The sequence below is a fragment of the Parasteatoda tepidariorum genome, chromosome 11 (assembly GCF_982258835.1).
Source record: "Parasteatoda tepidariorum strain Cologne lab strain chromosome 11, Ptep-v5.0, whole genome shotgun sequence".
Classification (NCBI taxonomy): domain Eukaryota; kingdom Metazoa; phylum Arthropoda; class Arachnida; order Araneae; family Theridiidae; genus Parasteatoda; species Parasteatoda tepidariorum.
In genome coordinates, this window is record NC_141765.1 from 22,070,282 (window position 1) to 22,092,246 (window position 21,965).

A 21,965-nucleotide genomic window follows, 5' to 3' on the forward strand; every position below is an offset into this window, starting at 1 on the left:
GAGTCATAAGTATTATTCTTCATTTGCAAATTATTGGATTTTGAGCCTAATACACCAATGTTTATTGATATTTAAAATATCACAGTACACGCATTATATTTTCCTGTAAAAATAATGTGATTAGTTGTGTATAGTGGTTCCTTTTTCAAATTACTGTCTTACTACCAAAGTAATTCAAAAATGAAATTTTATCTATTATATGACAAGCGGGAAGAAAACAAGTTTAATAAGTATATAAAAAAATATTTCAATTATTTTTACTTTGAACTTAATAAGTTTTTTTAATCATCAAATTGCTTTGATATTTAAAGCTCTTACAGATAATCTGGTTCGACATTTTTGTCGTCTTCAATTACTTTTGCATCATTATATAATGTTTCCTGTTAGCCTAACACATTAGGTGAAAGCCCCCTTTAAAACAATATCCGCAAACAAAGAGGAACGTTATGCAGAAAGTTTTATTTTGTTTTCGTGTAGCAATTTTTTTGAAGTGATGAGCATACAATTAGGTCAAATTTTTTTTCTAGCCTTACTCTAAATGCTAAATAGGAAATTTCGAACTGTAACAATTTTGTTGAGTGCTCATTACCTTTACATCTTCATTATCCACTTATACTTTTTATTACATTTGACTCATTTAGATTTTTTTTTCTATCTCTTCTTGGATGTTCAAATCGAAAGGGGGTGGACAATCATCCCCATTCACCATCCCTACAAGCCATTACTATGGGTCTTGCTTGTCAAGTTACTCCGTCAGTTGTCATCCAAGAGTCCGTGGACAGGGGGATGCACAAAATGAGAAGGGGTTGCATAAATGAGGGGGGGAAACACATTCGGTAGAAGTGACGCGCCTGATACAGTAAATCCAACTATTTGCATAGCGCCCCCCTAGGGAATTATTGGAAGGGGGAGAAATAGGGTCCTTATACGCTGGCTTTAATAGGGTCTCAATACAGCGTATTATCTCTGAGTCTTAGAATATCTCTGAACTTCTATTGATGAGCACATCTGTTGAACGTGAGTGCAGGTCTACTCATGTTTTATCATGAGCCACCATCATAATTCTGGTATGAAGTTTACTTTAACGTGATTGGTGGAATTAAATTACTTTAATTTCTAATAAATTTATGTATAGAATCCATTTTTGGACGATGATTTTTGAAAAGTTCAGACTACTTTTGCAATTTCCATTTAGTAAATTTAAATGTAATAAATTATTGTGGTTAATTTAAAAGTAACATGAATCTCTGTAAGTTACACCAGATAGCGCAAAGATGATTTTTTATGAATAAATCTAATATAAAATTCTAATAACATATCTAGCATAATCTAATCAAATAACACAATAATTAAATTAATCTAACGTAAGCTGGATTTAATAAGGTTTAAAGTTTAGGCTAATTTTTCCAAATTCTGTCTAGTAAAATGAAACAATAAATTACCAGGGATAGTTTAATAACATGAATTTCTATACGTTACCAGGTTACATTTTGAGGATTTCTTATGCTTAAATCTTAGCTACCATTTAATGCATATACATAAAATGAAAGACGCTAAAAAATCTCTTGAGAATAACTGAAATAAATATTAAAAAAATATTTCAAAATGACTGTAATAAGTGCTTCTTAACACTAGCTTAGATTTATGATTTTAGAATCACGATAAAATATCTAATCTATTTATAAAATTGGACAGAAATAACTTATTGAAGTAAACGCTGCTCTCTTTAAGTTACTTGGCTATAATTTGGCTAATTTTTATGCTGAAATTTAATATGAAATTTAATGCCGGTAAGAAAAATTTGAAAAAAGAACTTTTTTAAAAGTATTATAATTGATATTTATAAAATATCAAAATAACACGAGTGTTATAAACACTAGAATTTCAAACCTATTGAAAATAAACGCTAATTGAAATTTCGCCTTTTTGCTCTTTACTACTAAATCAAGCTTATTATTTTTTTTTAACAGCTGGTGGTTTTAGTGTCATTCTTACTATACTTTGACAATGACTTCTATTATTTAATAGCAATGTTTTATTTATAAGCTAAATTAATTACTAAATTTAAATATTTTGAAAGAATTATTTAAAACAGTCAATTAAAATGCAAAATAAAATGTGTAGTTTCAGTTATTTAAATCTGTACTTATGCCATTAGCACATTAATCGAAAAATGATAATTTGAAAATTTTTTAAATCTTCAAAAAAATTTTTAATTTCTACTTAGAACTTTGCTAAAATTCATTCTTTATTAAAAGAAGAAAGGTATTTAGAAAGTTTGAGTAAAAAGAGAAAAAAAAAGTTATTCAAAAAGAAATTATATTTATGCAAAACAAATTTTCGTTCCAGAGCGCATACAAATAAAGACAACAAGACTTTTAATATCAGGGGTAATATATTAATATAATCATATAGTAATACACTATTAAATATATTAGTATATGTATATAAGTTATAGATTGAAGTTTATCTTTTAAAATCTCAGATTTAAGTTTGGGCAATTAGTCTAATTTCTGTTAGTAATTTATTACCGATGATTATTCCTCGGTAATATAGTTTTTTTGGATTTCTTTTCTTTTATGCAATAAGTATGTTTTTACAATTCATAGATTAATGTTGTACTAAAAAATTAAATTCAATAAGTCTAGATTTGCTCTTAACAATTTTAAAAATTAAAATTTTTAAGTATTTTACATTTTAAATTAATAATGTTTTTTCATGTTAATATCTAACGGAAACAACAGTAAATATATGCCAAAATCGGTAAACAGCTCTTCCATTCCATCTGATAAATTAGTTTTCTTTTTGAAAACCTCTCTACAAACAAAATAAGTTTTTTTCTTAAAGATAACCAAATTATTTTCTTACAAAGTTAAGATCTCACTCCTTTCTTTTGAACTGCGCCATCTTTAAAAAACACATGCTGAGAAAACGAACGAAAAAAAAACAAAGTCTTCGATATAAATGTGATTTAAAAAAATCAACGTGAAAAATCCTCAAAATTAGTTTTACTTTTCATTCGCGGTAAATCAGTGAGCCACATGCATAAAATGTATTGCGAGTTGCTTAAGTTTCAATGAATAGAAAATATAATTTCTGGTTCTTTGGTGGTAAAAGAAAAAAGACGATAAAAATCTAAAATGGACTTCCTCATAATTAAATAAACTCGCACCATCTCTATTTTTCTTTTTGCATCGTAAAAAAGTCTTTCTTTCTTTTCCCCTTCCCCCTTCTTAATTTTTTGTCTCGCATAAGATTGGTTCATTGTCAGTAATCCGATAGCTTTATTAAATGTTCTAATACAATTATAGGGCAACACGTAAAAAATTAATAACACTGTAGTAATCTATACACATTGCGAGACGTATTTTTACAAAGGGATTTAAAGGCTTCGGGATTTAAATGTCGACTTCACGTGCAATTACCATTCGTACTGCGTTCATTATTTTAATAGACGGCTTAAGTTTTCCAGCTAGCTCTTTTTTTTTCCTCCTTCCCCTCCGTTGTTTTTTTCTTCCTTTTTTATTGTCTTATTACTTTTCTCAAGAAAAGGTAGAAAAAAAATAAAGATGTTAAAAAAAATGGCTTTTAAGTAGTATTTCTTATTCGCACTCTGGTGCATCAATAAAGGGAAAAAAAATTCAAAGGTAAGAGCGAGGGTAAAAAAATAAAATTACTCAGATGGAAAAAAAAAAGAACTCCAAACAATGTCGGAAAATGTTTTTAGTTTTTTAAATATTTTTTTAAAATCTTTTTCACTTCTGCCTTCCAGTTTGATGATGTATCTGACAAAGGCATTATCTGAAATCACTGATAGATTCCATCATATTTACTGAATACTATTTTAATCACCAAAAAAAAAAGGAAAACAAATATAAAAAAAAAAAGGAAGAAAAAAAAAAGTTCGAAGTAATGCAATTCATTGGTGAAGCCGAAGAAGAAAGGTTAATGCGGATCAATTTAACACCGGCGTTGCCACGACTGGAAAAAAATAAAAGTCGAAATTAAGCTGCAGAAAAATCGTGTCAATTTGTTCTAGTGATTTCGGTGAAAATAAGATCTCGCTTGCACTAGGAATCGGGGCTAAAGAAGTGTAGAAGTTAGGGGAGTGGTGGTAAAAAGGTCTGCAGACGATAGCCAGGGAAAAAAAGCACTTAACTCCCATCTTAGTCCATGTCCTCCATTATTCATTATATTCTAAAGTCTTCCTTTCACTTTTTCTTTTTGTAAAGGAGAAATTCCCCGTTTAGCTTTAGTACAAGTAATTACTAGAATGTGAAGCCAATTGAAGTTGGTATCACATGGTCTAAGATGTGGGGGGTGGATGGAAAAAGAAATCGTTTGCCCCAAAGAACAGGGGAATACATTAAATGCTGAAATGGGGAGGACTTTCCTTTAAGAATTGGAATCTCGGTCTACGCTTATTTACGTAGAACAAGCAAGGAAAGGCTCGAAAATATTGAATTGAGGTTATACCTCCCCCGTCAGTGGGGAATTACTAAAAAGCAAAGAAAGTGTGGAACCTGATTGGAATAAGCTTTAAAAGGTGTGAAAATCTTCTGCTTCAAATCATTTTCCAGAAAATCTTCTTGTTGTTGTTGAGGGGACACTTTGGGAGATGACTTTCTTAATTGCTTCTTCTTGGGAGTGATTCGAGACTTTTTTTTTTTAATTCTTTCAAAAGATATTCATTCAGATTAGTTTATTTTCAGTAATTTCATGTTATTTTTAGGTGTAACTTCAGACAATGGTAAATTTATGTAAGTAAATAAAGTTGTTTACTTTTTTGGATTAGGGAGGCTGTGATATTTTTTATCTGATGAAAAACCTTTTCCTAGATTAAGTATCATTTAGAGACATGTGTTTGAATAAAATATCTTCCTCTCATATAATGCCTTCTCAATTCAATTAATAGCTCGATTTTTTTAGTGACGATTTTATCCGGAGAATTCTGAATCAAATGTTGAATGGAGTGTGTTAATTTGTTATTGCGATTTTTTCTTATAACAGTTATAGGGACATTTTGGTGGTATAGATCAATACTGTGACAAATTTTAAAATACTGAAACATTCCCAGAAATAATTTTTTGTTTCTGTTATTTTCGATGAACTAATTATTGTTTTAGTTTATTTCAACTTTAAATGTTCCATTAATCGCACTTCAAAAATTACAATTTGCTTTATACACGCATGTATGCATATTTTCAGAGGGACTAGTTTGATAGAAGAAAATATTTATTGTTTATTTAAATGCTAGTTTTAGAAAAATAAAGTGCACATTATTTTAATTTAATTTAATATATTTTCGTTGGCGAAGGTTCATTGTTATTTATTTAACATAGGGTGCTTAAAAGTGTTGCGAGATAACATAGCAATTTTTTAACATTTTAGAGTTAAACTTTACTGAAATTTACTTAAGGTTATGAATTGTGGAGTAAAATAGAAATATTAAATTATATTGTTTCTTATGACTGACAAAACAACTTAAGTTCAATTAGTGCCTTGTTTCATTTAGAATATCCGATAATATTTAAATTATTTTTCACCATGCATTAGTAAAAAGTTCTCTTCCTTTAAAAGCAAATATAAATGTCCTTTACAATAGAATGTGTTTAACAACGTAATTATAGGCATTTAAATATTGTTTAACTTTACCCCCATGAACGTATAGTGGCCATGGGGTCAACAATTAAATATTTAGCTGTAAGTAGTTGCTTTTTTACAGTGGCTGGAATGTCAACCCTGGCATCAGCCCTTTTTCAGGCAAATCTTATATCCCCTAACGTTTTCTAGTTCTTGACTTTTTAGACTCGAAAGTCTTTTGCTAGACTGTCAATCCGTCTAGGATTTGGATGAAATTTTACAAAAACTACTTTTTTTAACATCCTAATTTTTTTAAGGGCATGTACAAGGGGATTTTTATTAACATTGCGCTTTCTAACTTTCAGAAAACACCAAAATCTATATGCAATTTGCATCTTGAGTAATCAAAAAAATAAGCCATCAAAATGAAGGGCATAAGATAAAAAGGAGGCATTTACAGAAGAGATAGAGGCATTGAGCTTTTTCCAAACACATGTTATCCAAGAGTGGGTAATACGATAAATCGAAAAAGAGAACTGACAGTCTTATTTGGATATGAATGAACCACCCAGCGGTGAGCCATTAATCCTGTTCATCGTCAAAGGTCCTTTCTGCTTTTGGAGAGGCAGGAACAATGCTTTTACCAAAACCAAGTTCACCCATACTCTACCATATGGGACCCCTAAGGACTCTGTTGCGCCTTGTTACAATAAAACCAACCCCGTTAGGGGGACACCCTACTTCCGTTCTGTGATTGCTTCATGAGCTTCATTTTCCTGCCATCTTTTCCTACCAATTTTGGATTCAAAAGTAATAAGGGAGCCCCCCTGCCATCTACATTCCATTCTGATTGAGACGAGAAAGAGGCTTATAGAGGTGTCAAAGCCCTGATATATTAATTACCGGGGATTTTACTTTGTTATGTAATGCAGGGGTGTTAAAATTGGTTTATAACTAGCTGAGAGCAATTTTATTTTGTAAATATGGAGAGAAAAAAAGTCTGGTAAAATTAATGCACTGTGTATGGTAATAACATTTCTGATAAAAAGAACCATAATTATCGTTAAAGAAACCAAAATATACGGCATTTAAACCATTCATTTGATTATTTTTCCTTTCACACGGTAACGGTATACCGGAAATTCTGGTGTTCAAAATTTTAGTTCTTATTACCACATATTTAGTAAAAAACTCGAAACTGAAAAGTAAATTTAACCGAATAAATGGTTTCATTATAAAATACAATATCATTATAAAATTAGCGAACTTTACCCCATTAACTAAATTTCATCAAATATTATAAAGCCATATTTAATTGCTAATTTTGCGAAAACACATATTATGGTAGCTTAGGCCATGCTGTTTTTAAGTGCAAATCCTATAGACAAATATTTATTTATTTTTTCAAGGTTTTTTGAATCGTACTCCTTAGCATCAATGTTCCAATTTTGAAGGCATATATACTTTTTTTTCCATATACGTTTTTTTCAAAGGGATTTGGGTTGGTAACTCAATTAGGTAATTTTTGTCATTTATTATTATATTTTGAGTAATATTGCAAAAAAAAGATTTTCGTTTCCAACATAATACATTTTCAATGCTCTGAAATCATTTGATTGCTATTTTTTTAGCGCTTAAGGGGTTCACTAATGCGTATAGTTAGAGCATTGTCATGTTATCATTTTTGTTAGAGCTTGTTAATTAAATACTTTTATTTATTTATTTATATTTATTAATTAAAAAATTTTTTTATCACTTATTTGTTTTTTTGTATGAAACTATTTAGCGTCAATCCTCCCAATTTGAAAACATATATACTTTTTTTTTACATACACTTTTTTCCGAAGGAACTAAGATTGGTACTCAATTTTAAAGAAAGAATAAATGTCCTTTTCTAAAAATAATTTCCCATTTTTAAGCAAATCAAAACAGATTGTAATGAGGTTAGTGCTTTTATTTATCAAGATAGTATCCTGGGTTCAAATCCTGCTGATATGAGATTTCGTTCTGTCCTATTAAATTTATTTGAGGTTGTATTTCTTAATCAATTGTGTTATTCAATATGTAACATTTCGATAAATACTTTTGACGAAATATGTATTTTTACACGAGTAAAGATTGAACATTTCTCTACTTGGCAAAATGTTCACTTAAAAAAAGGGGGTTCCATCAAAAACAAAATTAAATAAGTAAAATGTCATGATGATTTTTGAGTATCTAACTTTTACAGCGAATGATAAGCATAATACTACACTGAATTAATATTGTTAAAAATATTATCTATCAAAATTTAGATGTGGTGGCTATTTTGTTTGAAAGGAAAAATTGAGGTATGTATAAAATTCTAAAAACAAAATATATCTAAATCTACTCTCGGTACAAACTGATTTAGAAATATGAAAGTCTTTTTGACTAAAAAAAAATCCTAGCTTGCAAGCAGTCGAAGGATGAGGAAGAAAAATTAGGTGAATTAAAATCTGAATTTGGCCGGATCTTTTTGACAAAATTTGTATTCTCAAAGAATTGAATTAGTAATTTGCCAAATTTTAAGAAATGTTCGCGTGGAGAACTTCTTAGGTAACGGTTTCGACAACAAACAAAGAGAATTTCGTGAACTTTAAGTTTCCGATTTCTGCAGTGTATAATAATCCTAAAATGCTGATCAATCAATACGATTAAAATGTTAATCAAACCTAACCACAGTTTAATTTAACATAAGGAAGTGTTTTTGAAAGAAAAAAATTTGTTGGGTTAAAATGTGCATTTATTATGAATTTTTTACTGTTGTTTTTGTTTTTTGACGAACAACAATTGAATATAATACTTATCCTAATTTGACAAAATGTTAACTCGGAGCATTTCCCGTGTAACGGTTATGTCAACAAACGAATAAAATTTTATAAATTTTGAGAAACTTATTTTTTGTCAAGTATTATAATCCTAAAATGTGCTCAATTAATACTATTAAAAATGTTATTAATCAAACCTTAACTGCTGTGGTTGTTATTTTGTTTGAATGAAGACATTTAGGTGAGTATAAAATTCTAAGAAAAACACAACCTCGACACAGTCTGATTTGGAATAGGAAAGTATTTTTTGACAAAAAAACAAAGAATAAGAGAAGTGGAGGGATGGGAAAGAAAAATAAAAATGTGAACCCATGTGCGGAAGGGCTGAGTTGTATGGGGAGGGGAAACCAGGGATCCATGTAATGGATGGATCCCTATGTCGTGAATCGCTTCAATATCGTTAAGAGCAGCCACAGACTGACTTCGTCGAGTTTTCTCCACTGCAAAGAGAATCGCTGGTTGACTGCACTCAACAGTGCTTTTGCAAACAACTACCCCCTCTCTACAACACCCCTTTTATAAGGGACACAAAAAGAAAAAAAAAAGACCATAAGGTTAGATCTAGAGGAGGTTGATGGCATTTTTTTTAGCTTTTTCCACTGATATATTTGAGTATTGCTCTCTGTAATAACGCATTTTACGAAATTAACTTTCAGGTGCCTTTCTGCCGATTAAAATGATTTCTTTAGGTGAGATCGTAAAAGTATCATGTTGATTGGTTTAGATGGCACGCCAAGATTCTTCCCAATTAGGTTTCGCAAGTTATTTACTCTAGCTGAAGAACGAGTTTTAAAATATAATATTTACTTTACAAGTGAGAAAGTACTCAATCAAACAATGATGCATAATTCGTCTGTTATATATCAATCAATTTATTTGGATTATCATTATTATTTGGATTTGGATTATTCAAATTGGAACGAAATGGTATGAAGTATGATAATTTATTTGAATGGCGCACTAAGAGCCTTTGAATTTGGTTTCCGAAATTTAATCTAGCTGAAAAACGATTTTTAAATATAATATTTGCCTTCTAACTGAGATGTCCTCAATCAAGCAATGATACACATAATTTGCCTGTTATGTAGCATTTAAGTATTGTTTTGGTAAAAAAAAATGAACAGTGTATGAAATTACGATTTAAACCAATTAAGTTGACTGCTCACCAATTAAATCAATTTATTTAGACTAGTGGTAAGAATTATGATAATTGATTTAGATGGAACCCCATGATCTTTTGAAATTAGATTTTCTAAATATTTACTATAGCAGAAAAATGAATGTTAAAATACAATTTTTTTCAGAAGTGAGCATGTCCTTAATCAAATAATGATACTTAATTAATTTGCTATGTAGCACTTAATTATTGTTTTCGGTAAAAAAGCATTATAGGAAACTACCATTTAAGTCAATTAAATCAATTTATTTGAACTGGATGGTAAAAAGTATTATAATTTATTATTGCTGTAAGATATTTTAAAATTCGGTTTTCTAAATTATTGACTCGCATTAAAAATGATTTTAAAAAAAATATTTGCTTCACAAGTGAGCATGCACTCAATTATACAATGATTCGTAATTCGTTTGTTATATAACATAAATTCATTTGTTATATAGCGTTTAAGTATTGTTTTCGGTAAAAATTGATGAAATGAACATTTAAACCAATTAAATCGATTTATTCGGACGAGATGGTAAAAAGTATGATGATTTATTTAAAGGAGCTTAAGATTCCTTGAAATTTGGTTTTTTAAATTACTTACTAAAAAACGATTTATAATATAAATTATTTGACTTACAAGTGAGCATGTAATCAATCATATAATGATGCACATTTCGTCTGTTGCATAATATTTACGTATTGTTTCCGTAAAAAGGCATTATATGAAATTACCATTTAAGCACCATTTAAACCAATTACTTAATTTATTTATTTGAACAAGGTGGTAAAAAGTATGATGATTGATTTAGATGACTCACCAAGATCCTTAGAAATTTTTATTACTTCTTAATCATTTCTTAATCATTTACTGTAGCTGAAAGCGCTATAATTAACTACTTGAAAGAAATATTTCGAATTTACAATCGAACATAAACACAACGAAGCGGAATTCGACTAGTATTATGATATCTAAGCATTATTTTCTGCAATAATAGGCTATATAAGATTATTTTTCATCTTTTAGCAAAGTTGAATCGATTTATTTTGACGAGATGGTAAAAAGTATCACGATGATTTGTTTAGATTATTGGCTTGCTTAGATTATTAATTTAGATGGAATACAAATAGCTTTAGTAATTAAGTTTTTTAATTATTTTCTCTCGATGAAAAGCTCCTGCAGCAAAGTTTTTTTTAATATATTTGCTTATAAGCATAAATACAATTACACATTGTACATGATGCAACTTGCATATGATGTTAAACAATTGCTCTCTGAAATAAGGAATTATGTGAAATAAATTTTTTTACCGATTAAATTGATTTATTTGGATGAGGTGATGAAAAGCATCTCTATTATGTTTCACAAAGATTGTTCGCAATTTTAATTAGTTTTTCTGTACTATTTACTGTAACTGAAATGAGTTCGTAAAAGCATGATTATTACTGTGTCAGTCTCACCAAGGTTGCCCCAATTTGATTCTTTAAATTATTTTCTGTAACTGAAAGTAACTCTTTTTCATATGTCTTAAAAATGTTTAACATTCCCACAAGTACCCATGCAGGAAAATTATCTCAGATTTGTGACTTCTTAGGAGGCTTTATTTTTTCGAAATTGTCTTGTGGTCAACTGTAAATGCACACATTTTTTATGAAATAAACATGAATGCTGATCTGAAATCTAAAAGCTAAACAAAAGCAGAACACATGCAAAAATATTACAATATTTTAAGAATCTTAGATTAATAGACGTAAAAACTTTCATACAAATAAACGCATATGCCTGCATATATACTCTTAAAATTGCTCCGTTTGAACTGTAAATTGTACTATTTTTGGTATATTGAAATCAGAGCTTAAATTTAAAGTTCTATATTTCATTTGCGATTTTTAAACCTAGAGCATAAATTCATATGTAGTACAAATATTAATTTAGAAATAAATAAATTCCAACTGAGAGTCTGCATTTGACAAAAGGTCAAGATTTCTTTGCAAGGTATAATTTAGCTAGATTATATCAGACATTTTTACAGGAATAAGTAAAATTTACCCATATTTTAAAAATCAAGAAAATAAAAGCGTAGTTTTTAATTAGACAACGCTTAAAACTTATAATAATTCAAAATGTAAAAAAAAGAAAGTAATAAATTTAAACGATATTTGTACAGTCATTTTTTATTTTAAAAAGTTAGAATATAAATACATAACATATTGCACGATAAGGGATAAAGGGAGGCCATATTGGTATGCAAATGAGTGACTCCCCACAGTTGCAGTCCTCCTCCCCATAAGGAAATTGATTAATGGCGATCAAGTGAGATCTTTTCGATAGTAAAAGTGAATTGTCTGCCCTATTTAAGAATTGATTCCCCGCTTTAACCCTTCCTAAGCATTTGAATAATTTTAAAATTTAAATTTATTTTTTCTATTGTAATCAGCTAAACGTGTCCTTTTATGTGTAATAGCATGGAATTAAATGAATTATATTAAGTTTCATGTGATTGTTAATAGTTAAAATTAATAAGTCAGTAGTGATAATTAGAATGAGCAGTAATAAGTAGATTTAGAAGCAATAAGTAGATTTAGTAGTAATAAGTGGAGTGTATATTTTATTTTTGTTCTAAACCAGTCGCTGAACAGCTGACCCAATTTTTGAAATTTACGTTCAACTCCGTAGCTATATAATTTCGAACCCAATCCAGAAGACAAGGGAGCTCCTGTATCAAGTATTGGGAGTAATTTTGCCTTCATGTAGGACTTTTTGATGGAACTACACCGCATTTGCGTTACATGGAGAGGAATACATCGAGAACCTCCCACGGTTAGCCTGATCGACGGACCTGAAGTGGACTCTAACCCATGATCCCTCTACCACTGAGGATATTTCACTTCAGCACTGTGGTCGGCACAAGCCGGATGCGGAATTCGTATCGATCAGCCATCGCCGGGAACGAACCCCGGTTTACCTCATTGGAAGGCAAGCGCTCTATCCCCTGAGCCATCGCTGCTCAGAATCGAGTAGTGGGAGAAACTTTGCCCTCACAGAGAACTTTTTTATGGAACAAACCCACATTTGTGTTTAAATGGTGAGGAAAACTACCCACAGTTAGCCTGTCGTCAAGGGGACTCTAACCTAAGATCCGTCTACCACTGAGAATATTTAGCGTCAGCACTATGGTCGGCGCGAGAAGGATGCAGAATTCTTAGAGTCGGTGAGAGGAGGTTGCGGAATATACAGCAATAAATGGAATGGGTAGTAATGAGCATGGTGTAATTAGTAGTATTAGTAGAAATGAGTAGAATTTGTAGTAATTAGTAGTAGGCTTTAGCAGAAATACGAAAGTAGAATTTGTAGTAATTAGTAGTAATACAAAAATTGAATTCGTAGTAAGCGTTAATTAATAATGAATAGGATTAATTGTAGAATTTTAAATTGCTTAATTTATAGCGAAATATGTAGAATTTCAAATTATATAATTACAAGTAGAATTAAAAAATTGTTTCATTTATAGCAAAATGTTCATTTCTTTAGTGAAAAATTTAATACTATTGAAAAAATTATGAATAAAAAGGCTTACCTTTTTTCTTTGATGGTCTATTAGTCGAACATATAGGTCTTGCTCCTGCCGCACTCCTATAAAACATAAATTTTGGAAAAACCAAAATAAATTCACTGCACCAAAAATTAAATGTATAATAATTTAAAAATTTAAAACATGAATTACTTTATAAAATTATTGATTCATAAATAAATTTAAGTATTCTTATATTTTGCTCTTCTTTTAATCTTTTATTTTTGAATGCATTTTAATAAACATCAAGATTTATTAGCAAAATAGTTATTTTTTTGAAGCAATTCTAATCAAATGTTTAAAATGAAAAAAATTTTTATTTTTGAAAATTATATATTTTGTAATATATTTATGCATTAAAGATTTTAATTTTCTTCATATGGATTAGCTAAAAGCAGTTTGCCGCAATTTTATTGCCTTATTTAATGCATCTATCTAATTTTTTGAAGAAAAAAAAATTACACAATTTACATTTTCGTTGAAAAAAATTCGCAATGTCATAAAAAACATGCGACGAATTTAATTTTACATTTTTAGAAATTTTATTAATGATATGCTTTATGTTCTGTAAAAACTATTTTTTTTATTCATAATTCATAAAACATGCTAAATAACTGTATTTATAAAAAAAATTGTACTTCTTACGGAATTCTTACTGAAATGTACATTTTTAAAACTTTTTAGTGAATTTTACCAAAATGTTTCTTTAATGCTTATAGGATTTGCTATTCGTGGGAGAGATATTTTTTTAATTCACAAATTTGAACTTAAATATGTAAGAGTCTCATATTATGAAATCACAGTTCTAAGAGATAATGATTTTAAAACATTTTTTAACCCCCATCATTTCCTCACATAAAAACATACTACATTTAAAGAATTTAAAAAAAATCACCATAAAGCTTTTATTACTGTAAAAATGAAAAAAAAAATTTTGAATAAAAAAATTAATCCATCTCAACCTACATGAAACCACAGTAGAAATAAAAGAATTTTGCCAAGAAAAAAGATGTGTTCCGCCGGTATAATTCTTTTTCTTTTTTTTTCATTAAAAAAAATTACAGTTTTCTTCCTTCTGAGCTTAATTACCAGAGATCCCCGAGAAAGTTAAAATTTGCATATTCCGAATAAAACTTAGCATCAGCAAAAGGGTAAGGAAACAAATGTTAGCTAATTACTACATAAATATTCTAACAATGCAAGAAAAATACTTAAGCGGAAAGCAGCAGTATATGTTGGACTTTTTAATTAAGTTATCTGACACTTTACTTACGCCAAAATACCAACTCCTCACTATCCACATTGAATAGAAAAAGGTTTATGTTATAAGTATTAACAATCTAGCCATGTATATTTTTCTTAATTAATCTTTAATTTTTCTTCCAATTTAGCTCCTTCTCTTTTTGTGCTTACCTATCATTCTAAAGGATGAGACTTTTTGCTGTCTAGGACTAATCCTGAGGATTAAAATAGTACCGAAATCCACTGTTTATAATAAAACAAAAACATTGAAAGAAACAGAAATTCAGAGTTAATTATGTTTAATAAGCATGCTACTAGCTGCTTCTTGACTTAGAATTACCTTTATTTAGTTTATTTTCGATTATATTTCTTTCAATTTAATTTTTTCATTTCTTTATCTTCATTCAGTTAGTGCCTTTTATTTAAATATTGTACGAACGCTTAGGTTTGCTGCTACACTCTTTTTTTTTCTGTGACCGTAATGGTAATTCTATGCGGCCCACCGCGAGAAACTATACGCTTATTTTGGTAAAGAACAAAAAGTGTATTAAAAAAAATACAAATAAAAAATAAAACACCGAAAATAAATTAAGAAGGATAGATTTGCGCTGTGGAGATTTTTTTAATGACTTCACGGTTATTTATCTCAACAAATAATTATTCAACCCAATTTCAGTATTAGCGATGTAAAAAATACTACGTCGTATCTTATTTCCGAGACTTTTTTTTATTTTGTGAAAGAAGAAAATAATAAGGATTTCATGATGAAATAAAAAAGAAGAAACTCCTTCCAACTCTTCAGAAAATCAAATGAAAAAATTTCTTTTTTATTTAATCTCACCTGCATTTTATTTGGAATTTTACAACGAATCGAGTTATTTTTTTACACCAGTTTATTTACAAATCGATAAATATTTTGAAAAAATAAATGTTATTCATAAAGTGATTATATTTTTCACTGAAAAATTAGATACTTTCAGAAATTTATACTTTTTATTAAATATTCAATATTTCATAAAAGAGTTTTCCAATCATTATTTAATTAAGAAAAATACATTTTCTCATGTTTAAGCTAAAATTTATTATCTTGACTAAAATTTCAGAAAAGTGTAAAAACTACAATATAAAGAAAAAAAAGCATAAAATTTGCATTACATTAGAATAAAAATAAACTAAAACAATTCGAATATTTATTTATTTATTCATTTACTTTTTGCCTTAAATTTAATTAATACTGAAATCAATTTTCATTTGGAGTTCGGATTAGCAAAAGTGTATTTTTTCTAACAAGAACATTCTGAAATTTATTGATGAACTTATTATGAATAATATGAATCATTTTATAAGATTTATTTTAATTCAATCAGCAAATAAGAGAGAAACTATTTTTCAATATTTACTTAGTTCAACAATTTGAGGAAAATATAAGTAGAAAAAATCAAAATGTGGATTCAAATGTTATTGTAAAATATTTTTGAAAAAAGTGGAATTTTGAATTTTTTAGTTGGGGGGGGGGGGAAGACGATTTTTTGTATCACTCAGCACATGAGGATGAAATAAAAGCCAATGCAATGTAGGACCCGTATGACAACACTACTTACATTACGAATCCGATACTGGTGTTCTGGAATTTTTAATTTTGCAGATTTGTGGCATATTTTAAAATTTTTTATTGTGTTATATTATTTGAAATACTTTCGAATAAATTATTTTTAATTTATTATTCTTAATTTTTTAACGTAATATAAAGTTTTATTTCTAAAAGAAACTTTTATACTTAAATAAAATATGATGAGAGAAAAAGCAAAAGCATAGTTCCTGAAAGAGGTAATTTGTAAAGGTAAAAAATTGATACATACATACATGTATATATATATATATATATTAGAAGCATTTTATCTCCTTTTTTTAATAAGCCAGTTTAAAAGTTATTTATACGAGTAAGAAAAGATTAATTGCTAAGTACTATGATCAAAACGGTATAAATCGTGCATAAAATTTCTTTTTTTATAAAAATAATAAAAAGTAGTTTTTTGTTCATCCACTTTTTAAACATAATTTTATAAATACAAGTCATAACTTAAGTATTGATATTAAATATTGATATGATTAAATAAGAAAAACAACTTTATTTTGGTATTTTTAACTTAACAATCAATGTGATAAATAAAAACCTAGAAAATATTTTAATGATAAAGACGGAAAATTTTAGAATTCCTTTAAAAAACACACATAGCACAAAGATCAATTTTTTTTTAAATTTTTTCTACTAGCATTAATCTGTAAACTTTATTTTGGATCAAGTTAAAATTCTTGATCTTATAAATAGATCAATTACTAAAACATCTAAAAATGATAAGATGAACGTGCATAAAAGTCTCAGTAACACAAGATTAGAATTTGCATAATACGTAAAACTAATGAATAATCAATTTAGAACTTCTCGATGTAGAATAATGAGGGGAATTTTAAAACTTGTTTTAATTGATTTTTTATTGTTCCTTTCAAAGTCGATGAGTTGACTTTGCATATTTCTCATCAAACAACGACGAAAAAAAACTAAAAAAACTCATTTCCCGAAGGTTAATTATCTAGAAACTGTTTACAATTGCATAAGGAGATGACTTGATTTAAAAAGTACCTTTTCTAGGAGAAAAAAGAGTAAATCTTTAATTACACTTACGGTGACACGCTATTGGAGGAAATTTATCTTTTCTTTTTGTAACTCTTAAAAGTTTTAGAAATTAACTTGATACTTTTTTCAGGTAACTATGTAGACTTTCACTTTTAATGAGACTTTAGCCAAAAAACGTTTAGGCAAAATTTTTAATAAAAGCCTCCTTTTTAGCGCTTCTCTTGATCTTAAAGATCAGCTAATGGACATGAAATAATGAAGACGGTATTTTATATCTTAATTAATTTGAATTTTCAATCTCAATTTTAGTTTTTGTTACTACAAATATGGAAGAAATATTTGATAATGCTTTATAGTGAACTATATTTAGCATTTCAAAAGCTAAAATGTTTTTGTTTTTTTAAATGAGAAAAAAAAATTTAAAAAAAGGAAAAATTACTAATAATATTTATAATTAAAGGTCATGATGACATTGCGTTTTAGTAACTTTCGAATATACTTTCTGAAATTAGGCTTCACAAAAACAAAAGATACCACCTACCTTGTAAACAGCGTTAAATTTTTTTATCTATCTTATTATTAATGATATATAAATTTTATAGCTGTGTGAAGGCTTAAAGTAATAAAATAATGATAAACCTCATTTTCTAATTACTTGGGTTGAATATATTTAAGAAAGCTTAATAAATAAAAATGTTCACATGTAATACCAGTTGCTTGAACACTAAATGAAAGGAAGCTTTCTGTATGATACAAAATTATAAGACCACCCCAAATATCACTCATTTTAAGGGTACACTGCATAAATATCAATAATTTTAAAATAGCGAAGCAACTGAAATAAGTTATATTTTATCATATAAATAAAAGAGGGAAAATATTTAGCTAGTTTCACACAAAAACAATTTTTTGAAATCTGGGTGTTACATAAGTATAAGACCACCTATTTCTGTTTTCAAAATAGTTTGAGTTTTCAAAATACTTTTTATTTTTTATTTGAAAATCATATGTAAAGTGCAACTTTGCATTGCAGAAAACGCAAACAATAATATTATAAAGAAAATTAGAATTAAATTGATTTGTTTTTATAAGAAAATTCACTATGCTTCGTGAAAAAGAATTATCTGAGCTGGAAATTCAAGGGCCCTGGCAAGTCTGAACGTGAAATATGTAAATTAATTGAACGTTCTAAAACTGTTGCTCATAATTTTTAAACCAAGAGAGATTCTTATGGAAAACAGAAAAGATGTAGTAGGAAGCATAAATTATCAGCTCAGGAAAATAGATACATTTTCAAACTTGCTATGAATCAGAACTTGCCTACTCGCAAAATAACTCAGCAATCTATACAATAGTCTGTAGTACTTAAAGATAAAAATCGAATGCTATTCTTCGGAAATTAAAGAGAAAGCCAGGACTGTTAAGGCATCATAAAGAAGAGAGACTGAAAGCAAAGGAGACAGGGTGAAGGAGATCATGACCTATATGAAGAAAAAAAAATTCCGATGAAAATGGGTTCAATTTAGATGGTCCGGATGATAATAATTACTATTGGCATGATTTGCGAACTAAATTTGGTGATTTCTTTGATAGGCAGGTGGGTAGTGGCTCAGTATGTGATTTGGAGAGATTTTACGTTTGATGGTAAATGCGATCAGAGGGGAATTTCTAACAAAATGAACTCTAGCTGTTATCAACAACTACCTTACCAGCACCTTATACCTTTTGGTCTACCTCTTAGTTTTTTTGGAGGCTCAGACCATAAATTTCAGGAAGACAATGAGCCATGCCAAGCGTCCCAATCAACTAAAAATTCGTTCAAGAAAGAAAAAAGTGAGGTCCAAAGCTCGCTAAGCCGTAGTTCTGGTCTTAATCCTACAAGAAACTTGTAGGGTCTAGCCTTTGAGTAGATGAAAACTAGAGTCTAATTTGGTAACCGATATTTCAGAGGAAAATTTGTGAAATTGTTGACAAAAAATTCATTTTTAAATATATCTCTTAAAAATTGTAAGCACGCATTTTGTTTTTCATTCATTTTCAATAACTCAATTTTATTTTGTAAAATTTATATTGCTTATAATAAGAGTCACAAAAACCACAGTGGTCTTATATTTTTGTTACACAATTGCTTTGTTAGCGTATAGAGTTTTGCCCAAAAATAATAGGATTGAAAAATATGCTTTGAAAATCGATATTAATTTTAAAAACACATAATATTTAATTCCTTTAATTGCATTTCCTTTAATTAATTCCTTTAATTGCATCTTCTTTATTTAATTACTTTAAGTATATTTCCTTTAATTGATATCTATTAATTACAAAAAAGGTGCATCAAATTAAAGTTTGAAAATAAAAATTTCTTCATATTCCCCTTAAATATAAAACATAGTGTCAGTCTCAGTTTATAATGATAAAAAAAAACTAAGGAAATTATAGAATTTTACTATGAGTCAAGAAAAAACGACTTTTAAATAAAAATTAAAAATTTCTAAAAGAGTTTTAAGTAAAAACTATAAAAAGTACTGGTCTTTGTAATTTTGATTGCCTTGAAAGTAAAATAATTTTTCTATTCAAATGCATTTCACATATAAACTTCTTCAAGTTAACCCTATTCAAGTAAACATTTTTAAATAAAGACATAGTTTTTTAATGCTCATTTAATATACGTTAATAAGTGAGAAATAAAGAAATAAAAATGATGCTTTACAGATGATTGACATTTTTGAAAGTAATTAAATTCTTATATACTGATGTAATAACTAGCTTCAACAAAAGCAAAATACATTTAATTTCCTAAAAAGTAAATAGTGTTGTTTTTAGTGACAAAAGTGCATTGGTTATTATTTTAAACTATGTTGCTAGTTTTTTCTAACAAAAAATACTTATTCAAAACAAAATGTTTATTTCAATTAAATTCAAACAAACAATAAAAGCAAAAAATTATTTCTTACAAACTTCGAAACGCAAAAATAACAACATTTATATTTTATGATCTTTATTTGTAAGAAGCAAAAAAAAAATCAGAAAAAAATTAAAAGAATTAAGTTAATTCCATTTTCTTTGATTCAAAATTCCGAAAACACCGCGTATTTCCTCAAGACATCGTTATCAAAAAAAAAAAAAAAAAAAAAATATCAAAAACTACTAATCTATTTCAGCCAAGAACATGATTTGCATCATCCCAAATTATTATATCTTAAGATATTGTAGCTTTTTCTTATTAACTAAGATGGAATTTTTTTTCCTTTCTACGTCAAAAAGATTTATTCGATTCTCGAAAAATGACAAGTCGTAAAAGATGAAGAAAAATAGGAAAAAAAAATTAAAAAGCAAGAAGAAATTCCACCAATAAATACTAAACATAAGTTAAATGTCAGGATATGTTAAGGGGGAAAAAAGTAAAAAAAAAAAAAAAACGAGGTACGTTGAAGTTTTGCACAGGAGATTAACTGAGATTAAAATAAAAGAAGATAGCGCAGCTCACTTTACTGGTGATACAGCGTTATTTAACAAGACTGTTTGTTCTTTTCTTTAAAAAAGAAGATTTGCGCTGAACGTTTTAAATATTCTTAATGAGGATGCAAAGTACAGAAACGAAAGTAAACATTCTTCCTTTTGTTGTATGAGACAATCATTTCTAACTTACAGCCTCTGGCTGTTTAACTTGAAAATACGCACCGGAGAATTGCAAGTGGCTCTCTCAACATTTTTGTCCAAAACCGCCATTTGTTTGGTTTTTAAATTTCAAGCATGATTTAAGCTGATTTTTTTCATTTCTCAGCTATATTTTTTTCTTTATTCCTTGGCGTAACTTGACTTGGGTTTTCTTTAAAATTATTTTTCATTTTAGCGCTGAGATAGCTACAAAGAAGCGAGGAAACAGCAAAAGGAGAACTAATGTGTTCCTCAATTACGAATTAAAACAACGACTTAGTCGAATTTTTCTCTTTTATTAAAACAAAAGAAATTTGAGTAAAAGAATTGCGCTTTATAAAAAATGAAGTGCTTTCACGGGAACATTTTCTCTGAGGACAAAATTCGAGTATATCATATTCGATAAATGTGCGTGTATCAGATAATATTTTGATAAAATTCTTATTACTTCTCAATTTGTTTTTAAGTGGTAAAAAAGAATTCTTAGAGGAAAAATACTCATGTTTGGAAAAACTAACACTTAACAATACTTTTGAATAAAAATTGATTTCTTTCAATATCTTTGCATATTCTGCTTAAGCCTTTCTGAAATAGATACAGACAGCACCACATGCTAGTATAATGTTCCAAGTATGTAGAACTACTGTTTTTTTCTTTCTAATTTTTTAATTTTTAATTGAATTTTTCTTTGCCGTGATTATTTTACATGGATATCATTTTCGGCTAAGACATGCTTTTTTTCTTCTTTTCTGTGTATTATTTTACTTTTAGGTGTCGTAGTTTTAGCAACTTTAGCGAATAATACAGATATTTAAAATTATACGACAAGCATCTATTTTAATTGTCATTAAAATATAGTTTTGCGTCTTTTTCTCTAAAGCTGCATTGTAAAATTTTATTGAACTATCTTTTTACAATATTTTCATTGAAGTTTTTCCTCAAAAAAAAAAGTGAACGTTTATGTTCGTTTGGAAGTGTCTTGGCTGCTTGGTAAACCCAGCATTTCATAAAAATACTCGTTAGTTTTCGTCATTTTCATTTAAAACGCGGTTCTTATTTTTCTTAAATGCTTAGTTCAGTGCTTAAATTTTGAGGAATTATTTTATTTCTAGTCTTCCTAGTTTGTAAATTTTAATAAGCATTTTTAACAAAAAGTATTCTTTATTAATCATTTATTAAAACAAAGAACAGCATTATATTAAGTATTTTCTTGGTTTGTACAAAGTTTTGCAGTTAAACACTTAGTCAGTTTAATGAATGTTGGCCAGATG

General features: G+C 28.2%; 1 protein-coding gene across 2 annotated transcripts in view; it reads right to left on the reverse strand.

The window, feature by feature from the left end:
* Positions 1-21,965, reverse strand: part of kn (EBF transcription factor knot) — a 222,270-nt gene that overhangs the window by 158,979 nt on the left and 41,326 nt on the right. For both annotated transcript variants that reach the window (XM_071187402.2, XM_071187401.2), the window contains exon 4: positions 13,170-13,225. In XM_071187402.2, the coding sequence (XP_071043503.1) occupies positions 13,170-13,225 (56 nt within the window). The remainder of the gene's footprint in view (positions 1-13,169; positions 13,226-21,965) is intronic.